Below are 8,213 nucleotides of genomic sequence, written 5' to 3' on the forward strand. Positions count from 1 at the left end.
GCAAAAAGCAAAAGAAAACTTGTATGTGAATGGGGCTATTGTGTTAGTTAAATATCTCATAAAACTAAATAGATGAGAGAATATCATGCTGTTTATTTTTCTCGGGAAATGTTATTGTACAAAGCTGTAACTTAACATTTGGATCACTATAATAAACATCATCAAATCTACAATGTTATTTTTAAATATTTCTTGAATTTTTTGTTTCGTTTAAAGTTATAACTTTACATGTGGTAATAGACAAAAAAAATGTTTGTAAAACAATTAACAATACAGTAAAAAGAAGATTCACAGTCAAAAGTTGTTGACTCCCACACTACAAGAAAACACGGACAATACTGACGGAAAAACCGACCGAAAAAAATCTGTCAGGATTTTCCAACGGAATTCCGACGAAAACTTGTCGGAAATATATTTCGGTAAATTCGTCGGAACTGCGTCGGAAAATCCTGACAGAATACATTCGTCGGTATTTCGTCATACGATCCCGACAGAAAACCGACAAAAAACTGACAAATATATGACCGTTGCAAAAAATTGACACTTACCGACGAAATACCGACGGCATACCGACCATGAAAGAATTCGGTCATAATTCCGTCGGTTTTTCCGACGGAATACCGACGGATTGAACAGCCGTTATACTTCCCGACTGAAAACCGACGAATTTGCAGCCGTTGCACTTCCCGACGAAATACCGACGGATTATGTAGCCGTTAGTATCCGTTTAAATTACCGACGGAACGCCGACGGGTTTAGGACGTTAATTTAGCCGTTATGATTCCCGACGGAATACCGACGAATATTTTCCGTCGGAAAGATTTCCAATTCATTATAAATACGACCTCTCCTTCATTCATTGAAATCACAACAAAACAATATAAATTATGGGTACTCCTTATAATTTCCGTTCTTGGTTAGATCAACCTCATATGGATCCAAATACAAATTTACTTACGGAGGAATACGCACGTGGTATTCAAGAATTCATGGGGGTGGTTCAAAGTCAACCGGAAGCAAGAACAAGTAAGTATTTATTATGTCCATGTTCTACTTGTAAGAATAATATCCGTGTCAAAAAAATGGAAGTATGGAGTCATTTATATTTGAAAGGATTTACACGTGGTTATAAGATTTGGTATCTTCATGGAGAAAGATTTGAGTATGGTAGTAGTAGCGAACCTCAAACTGCCGATAGGTTAGATGAACCTACCACGGATGTAGATTTTGGGATAGGGACTGTTCAGATGGTATATGATGCATATGGAGAAAATTTACCGTCGGGTGAAGAGGAAGGAGATAGACAAGAACAACCCAATGTAGAAAATTTCCCATGTGAAGAGGAAGGAGAACGAGAACAACCCAATCTAGAAGCCAGAAGATTTTTTGAAATGTTAGATGCAGCTAAGCAGCCATTGTATCAAGGATGTAAAGATGGGCATTCACCTTTATCATCCGCAAGTCGATTGATGGCGCTAAAGACTGACTATAATTTGGCTGAAGAATGTGTGGATGCGATTGCAGATTTTGTTAAAGATGTTCTTCCTGAAGATAATCTTGCACCTGGCTCATATTATGAGGTACAAAAATTGGTCGCTGGTCTTGGCTTACCATATCAGGTGATAGATGTATGCATCGATAACTGCATGATTTACTGGAGAGCAGATGAGAACAGGGAGAGATGTAAATTCTGTCGGAAACCTCGTTATCAGGATACGACTGGAAGAGTTCCGGTGCCATACAAACGAATGTGGTATTTGCCGTTGACTGAAAGATTAAAGAGGTTATATCAGTCTGAACGAACAGCAGAACCAATGAGATGGCATGCTGAGCACTTAACAAATGGTGAGATAACACATCCTTCCGATGCAGAGGCGTGGAAGCATTTTCAATCAACATATCCAGAATTTGCATCTGAGGTAAGAAATGTGTATCTTGCATTATGCACAGATGGTTTCAGTCCATTTGGAAAGCATGGAAGACAATATTCATTGTGGCCGGTAATCTTGACACCTTACAACTTACCACCACATTTGTGTATGCGACGGGAGTTTTTGTTCCTCTCAATTCTCGTTCCCGGGCCAGATCATCCTAAGAGATCACTGGATGTGTTTCTTCAGCCATTGATATATGAGCTGCAATTATTATGGGAGCACGGTGTTCATACATACGATGTTTCGCGGAAAGAGAATTTTCAGATGCGAGCAGTACTTATGTGGACAATAAGTGATTTTCCAGCATATGGTATGTTATCTGGATGGACCACGCATGGGAGGCTATCATGTCCTTATTGCCAAGACAACACAGATGCTTTCCAACTAAAAAATGGTCGGAAAACGTGTTGGTTTGACTGTCACAGGAGATTTCTACCACACGATCATCCATATCGTAAGAGTAAGACATTGTTTACAAAGAACAAGAGGGTGTTTGACAGTCCACCTGAAGAAGTAAGTGGCAAAAAGTTGAAGGAACAATTAAGAGATTTTGGTGCAGATAGAACGCCAGACGTGGGTGGAAACGGACATGAACCGATTTATGGTGTAGGGGAAAATCATAATTGGCATAAGAAGAGTATCTTCTGGGATTTGCCCTATTGGGAGACTCATTTGTTGCGGCACTGTTTAGATGTCATGCATATTGAGAAGAACTTTTTCGACAATTTGATGAACACCATCCTTGATGTCCAAGGCAAGACGAAGGATAACTTGAAGTCAAGACTGGATTTGGTTGATATTTGTGCTCGTCCCGAACTTCATGTTGATGAGCACGGTAAAGGTCCTATTCCCATATATCGACTGGATGCAACTGCAAAAGAAGAGTTTTTTGATTGGATAACACACAGTGTTAAATTTCCAGACGGTTATGCATCAAGTTTGCGTAATTGTGTTGACAAAAGTGAAGGGAAGTTTACTGGCTTGAAGAGCCATGATTGTCATGTAATGATGCAGCGCCTCCTTCCTTTTGCGTTTTCCGCACTATTGCCACGAAATGTCCACGAAGCAACCGCAGGTACTTTAAAATTTAACATAGTTAAATTAATTGTCATATTATTTTTTAATGCTTATATATATATATATATGCTTATGGAATTTGTTTTCTTCGTGTATGTAGGGATAAGTGCTTTCTTCCGTGATTTATGCTCGAGATCACTCACATCAGATGGTATCCGCAATTTGGAAGTTAAAATACCGGTGATCCTATGCAACCTCGAGAAGATATTTCCTCCATCATTTTTTGATGTTATGGAGCATCTTGCTATTCATCTTGCGAGAGAAGCGGCACTCGGTGGTCCCGTGCAGTACAGGTGGATGTATTTGTACGAACGGTTTATGTTTCATCTGAAGAAGAAGGTCAAGAATTTAAGCAAGGTGGAGGGATCAATAGTGGCTCAGTGCATCAATGAGGAAACCTCAAACTTTGCTGAATACTACTTTCCATCAGAAGTTCGAACAAAAAGTCGAAGACCTGCACGGCATGATGATAGAGGTGAAAGGGCAACTTATTATGTTTATGTGCCAAACATGTTTACACAAATTGGACGACATAGTGGAAAGTCAACGGACCGGATACTTACAGTGGCTGAGCATGCTCATTTGCACACATATTTGCTTACAAACTGCGAAGACATTCTTGAATATGAGAGGTACATAGATTTAAAAATATGAATTATTTGCAATATTTTTGAAACATATCTAACATTTTTGTGTTTTTTACAGTATTTACTTGGCAGAGATGCGCTTAAAGTACCCGGATGCGACAGAAGAACAACTCGAACAACTCAAGCAAAACAACTTTGCAACATGGCTTTCTGATTATGTAAGTGTCTAATCAGTAATTAGTGGTAACTAACCGTTTTACTTATTATCTTTTAATGAACGAAAACATTTTTTTTTTGTTTTTATAGGTAAGCCATTGTTTAGCTATTGGGCACCCACCTAAAGATTGGTTACGTGAGATAGTTTGCACTTCAGACAGAAGAGAAACCGTGCACGGTGTGGACTCACCCACTCAATTGAAAGTAACAATTCAAAGAAACTTCCAGGAAACTTCTAGTAAAACTATATATTAAATTTTCACTCCATCAAATTACAGAAAATATTAATGTCTCATCTACACATTTGATAAGAATTGAATTTTGAGGACTTATTGGCCACTTATATTTTTCAGTTTTCAACACAGGTGTTAAACCTATTGTGTGCTCATTCATGTTAAGATGCATGCGGAACTCCTAATTTGGTTTTGGAAAGTCGGTGATCGGATGCTCAATGATAATTAAAAAAAACATCAATATTATAAAATGCACGCTGATAATCTTTACAGAATCAATAGCATAATATATTGATTAATAAATATATATATATATATATATACATATATTGACAGTATTAGAAAGCATATTAACAGAAAATAAAAAATTGAATAGCATACAAACTGATTAATAATAAACTCATGTAGGATTAACTGTAAATTTAGTTTCCGCCTAAATTGCATTTATAGTGGTTTCTAATTACATTTCAATTTCTACACTGATATAATATATTGACAGTATTAGAAACCATATTAACAGAAAATAAAAAATTGAATAGCATACAAACTGATTAATAATATATAAACTCATGTAGGATTAACTGTAAATTTAGTTTCCGCTTAAATTGCATTTATAGTGGTTTCTAATTACATTTCAATTTCTACACTGATATAATATTTTGATTTGATCAAAAAAAAATAATTTTTTGATACATAAAATTCGGTATTAAGTTTACAACAAATTTATATATTCATATACATTACTAATTTCTTTTACATAATATGTGATCGTGCGCATGTGCGGATAATACCTAATGCACAGATTACTAAAAGCACAAAGGCAGCGCGAATAGCATCATTACATATGATAATGCGATACAATAAGGTTTAACAGCACTAGGTGCATTTTGCTATCTTTCACGGAAACAAATAATGGGGTGCCGTTAATGTCGTTGGATCTTGAACTTCGCAAAAGCATCCTAATTATGTTATGAGCTACTAAAGTGCCGTTCGCACACGGAAAAAGTGTTAGAAAAGTTGTTTTAAAAGAAAGGCTATTGTTCCTAATTCCTATCAAGAGCGGAGGTCTACTCGAGTGGGGGCTTTTTAATGAAAGGCAAGACACAATTCACCGCGAATACCGGATAATGTTACGATGTTTTTTGTTTGATGTATTTCCCCTTTTTAATATGAAAACAATAAAATCGTTCACAGTTCATTTTAATAAATCGAAATAACAAAAGAACACACAAATGGATCACAGAAAGGTACACCATAAGTATAATATTACTGTTGATTATTTATTGGGTTACATTTGAAGCAAGCAGTAAAGCCTACACATCGTCCTAATCAACTGTTTATTATGGTAACAAATTTTTTACTGATAAACTTTATCATGGTAAAGCTGAGAATTACATTATAATTTACATGGAAATCTTTATACATAAGATTTCATTATAATAAAAATCGGTTTTATTAGAATAAAGTTTATTCAATAAACAAAAAATAGAAAAAGGAAACGATCGTATTATGATCCCAACCAAAATCGTTTTTGGGGTCTATATACAGATGCGTGGTGACGTACTAACATTCGTCACGTGAGATGCGTAAGCATCACTAGTCGATTTGACCCAACATTTGTTAGGGCTTGAATATGTAGTTTTTTTATGAAAGCGGCTTTTATATGTAGTTTCTTAAAGATTCCATCTATGGCCTACCCTTAAAAGCAGATATTGTTTTTTTGGGGAAATTGATAGTACGTATAGGCAGACGTACAGACTGTGAAAACAGGCTCTGTTTTAGTCACTATAAGTTTCTTTTTTTAGTTATATCATACTTTCCAAATCTGTTTCTGGAGTTTTAATGATTCTTGGACATATAATTTTCAGACATAAGGTACTGTATAGATCAAGTAACAAGTAACTCCAAAAGGTGAACAATCAACATAACTGCAAAACTTACTCAGATAAAACTACAACTTTTATTTCAAAATTCAAACGAAAGCAAACATTACTTGGCAATTCTGGTCTGACTCTAGACCATTGAAACCTGAATTAACATTACAAACTTGTTAATTAGCCCTATGCTAACTATTGATTTCCCCTCCATCCATTTTTCTTCATTCGCATTGCCTTACTTGCGTTACCTGCAAGCAGATCCATTTTTTAGATTTAGATGCAATGTATCCAAATTAGTTATATAAGATTCCGATGATATATATATGTGTGTGTAACTTGCTTATACCTGTAGTAGATTCAGTGTCAGTGTTATCAGCATCACTGCTATCATCGACGGAAACCACTGTGACAGGTTTCTTGGGCCGGTATTGGCTGAAATTCTTTTCAACTACATAATCCCAAATCCTCTGTGTATCACCATCATCATATGAGACCACTGGTTGATGCAGGTTAAAGTCCTCACTAAACCACTGTCCCTGATTTGCTGAATCATAGTCAGAGAAAGTGTTGAAAGAGGCTGAGTTTCCTTGAACTGATTGATTGACCACAGAATCTGATGCAGCACTATTAGTCACATTGGGAAAAAAAGTTGGAAGGGGTTCTGTTGGATTAGCAGACAGAATGCTCATGTCCTGGCCCTTATACTCCAGTCTGCATATGACGTGGGTCCTCTGTGCGTAAAAAAAATTCCAAAAATTAGTATAATTGCGTAGTAACGAGACCTAACAAGAGTGATGTGGATGAAAAGAATTACCTGATCTTGTGGTAAGAGAGTGTAATGATACTCGTGCATAACCCAATCAGATTTGGTGCTCTGGGAGCTCGAGCTTTTTCCCCTGCGGAACACCAAAACCCTTTTGTAACCAATCTTACCTTTCACTCCACACCAAGTTCCCCACTGATCCTTAACTTCTACAGGATCCCCAGTAATCTTCCAGAACCCAGAACTCGTTTTCCTGTTCTGTCTGTCCCCATTCGAACCCCTGCGAGAAAAGAAGTACCACACAAGGTCTCTCGATTTCACCTTCGATTGGACTGATGATACGGGAAGAAAAAAAAACGTTGTTAGTTACTCTAACTTTTTAGTACAACACAAGAAGAAGAAGATAGAATCTCAACTTACAGCGCAAATTCCAAGGATCGAAGTTAGAGATGTTGACCTCGTTGATGAGTTCTTGTACGAGCCAGTCATTACCAAGGATTTTGTTATGGAGGTAGTAACCGACCAGCTCCTCATCGGTAGGACGGAATCCAAATCCCACAACATCCTCCATTTTTCTACTTAAAGAATCAAAAGTACCAAACAATCGGAAAAAAATGCTTCTATTTGTTTTCCGGTTTGGAGGGAGGAGGGAAGTTCAAAATGATGTAGGGTTTTGGGTTTAGGTTTAGGTTTAGGTTTAGGTTTGGTTTCACACTTACCCTTTGTCTAGAGGGAAGAGAGTGAAACTACTTGCCAGGGGAGTTCCTAAAAGATCCATATTTTAAAAAAATTGTTTTAAAAAGATACATTTTTCATATTTTCAATGCATGTAAATTGTAAATTTCAAAAAACATAATTGTATTTAATAAAATTCTATTGGTTAAAACTTGTGGGAAATAGTTGATTACGTAAAATAATTTATTTTAGTTTGCCGAACCATCCCATCCATCCCAACTTGTCATGCCTAAAATTTAATCCCTTATATATTAAAGGAAAAACATTGTAATAAATGCATTCACACTATAATAAACACGTGCTAATCTCACAATGATTTGATAATAAATATGTTAACGCGTTCACACTATATTCATAAATGTGTTTGCACTATATATTTCGTATTTTTAATATAAAACTCACATGTATGGTTCCAATAAAATTTTGGATTTTTCGGTTCGAATCAAAACAAATAACAAATCAAAAGCTAAACTATATATATATATATATATATATTATTTTTATTGTTTACGGATAAAGTTGGGCAAAATATTTATAAATTTTGATTTGATTCGTTATCCGTTTTGATTTGAACAAAAAAATATAGATATCCGTAACTCTACGAAGCAAATCAAATACTAGAATACAATAGAAAAAAAAAAGCAAATCACAAATACCAATATTATTAGGAACAAATATCTAATTCGATCTGTTATATACATATATATACATATATGTACAGAATTATATATATATATAAGTTTCTATAAGTTTTACAATATTTTTATGAATTAAATTTATTATATTATGTA

At 35.5% G+C, this 8,213-nt stretch overlaps 2 protein-coding genes across 2 annotated transcripts; one reads left to right on the forward strand and one right to left on the reverse strand.

The window, feature by feature from the left end:
* Positions 1-346: 346 nt before the first annotated feature.
* LOC106344202 lies at positions 347-4,232 on the forward strand. Its single transcript, XM_013783616.1, has 5 exons — positions 347-3,009; positions 3,112-3,643; positions 3,717-3,816; positions 3,905-4,052; positions 4,168-4,232. The coding sequence occupies exons 1-5, from the start codon at positions 888-890 to the stop codon at positions 4,230-4,232; spliced, it is 2,967 nt and encodes a 988-aa protein (XP_013639070.1). The 5' UTR covers positions 347-887.
* Positions 4,233-6,116: 1,884 nt separating this feature from the next.
* LOC106295299 (NAC domain-containing protein 1-like) lies at positions 6,117-7,258 on the reverse strand. The gene is made up of 4 exons (XM_013731158.1): positions 7,108-7,258; positions 6,739-7,019; positions 6,271-6,655; positions 6,117-6,172 (listed from the first exon to the last, which is right to left on the reverse strand). Exons 1-4 carry the CDS (start codon positions 7,256-7,258, stop codon positions 6,117-6,119), a joined length of 873 nt encoding a protein of 290 aa, XP_013586612.1.
* Between the last annotated feature and the right edge of the window lie 955 nt (positions 7,259-8,213).

This window comes from Brassica oleracea, chromosome C5 (genome assembly GCF_000695525.1).
Source record: "Brassica oleracea var. oleracea cultivar TO1000 chromosome C5, BOL, whole genome shotgun sequence".
In the NCBI taxonomy this organism is placed as follows: domain Eukaryota; kingdom Viridiplantae; phylum Streptophyta; class Magnoliopsida; order Brassicales; family Brassicaceae; genus Brassica; species Brassica oleracea.

What these genes read in the sequence shown, in the direction of transcription:
- LOC106344202 (XM_013783616.1), top strand. Translation starts at nt 888, where the DNA reads ATGGGTACTCCTTATAATTTCCGTTCTTGGTTAGATCAACCTCATATG. An exon ending in TGTCCACGAAGCAACCGCAG is followed by an intron (nt 3,010 to 3,111) that starts GTACTTTAAAAT and finishes TCGTGTATGTAG; the next exon opens with GGATAAGTGCTTTCTTCCGT. An exon ending in GACATTCTTGAATATGAGAG is followed by an intron (nt 3,644 to 3,716) that starts GTACATAGATTT and finishes TGTTTTTTACAG; the next exon opens with TATTTACTTGGCAGAGATGC.
- LOC106295299 (XM_013731158.1), bottom strand. Translation starts at nt 7,258, where the DNA reads ATGGAGGATGTTGTGGGATTTGGATTCCGTCCTACCGATGAGGAGCTG. An exon ending in CTCTCTTACCACAAGATCAG is followed by an intron (nt 6,656 to 6,738) that starts GTAATTCTTTTC and finishes TTTTACGCACAG; the next exon opens with AGGACCCACGTCATATGCAG. An exon ending in TGACACTGAATCTACTACAG is followed by an intron (nt 6,173 to 6,270) that starts GTATAAGCAAGT and finishes ATCTGCTTGCAG; the next exon opens with GTAACGCAAGTAAGGCAATG.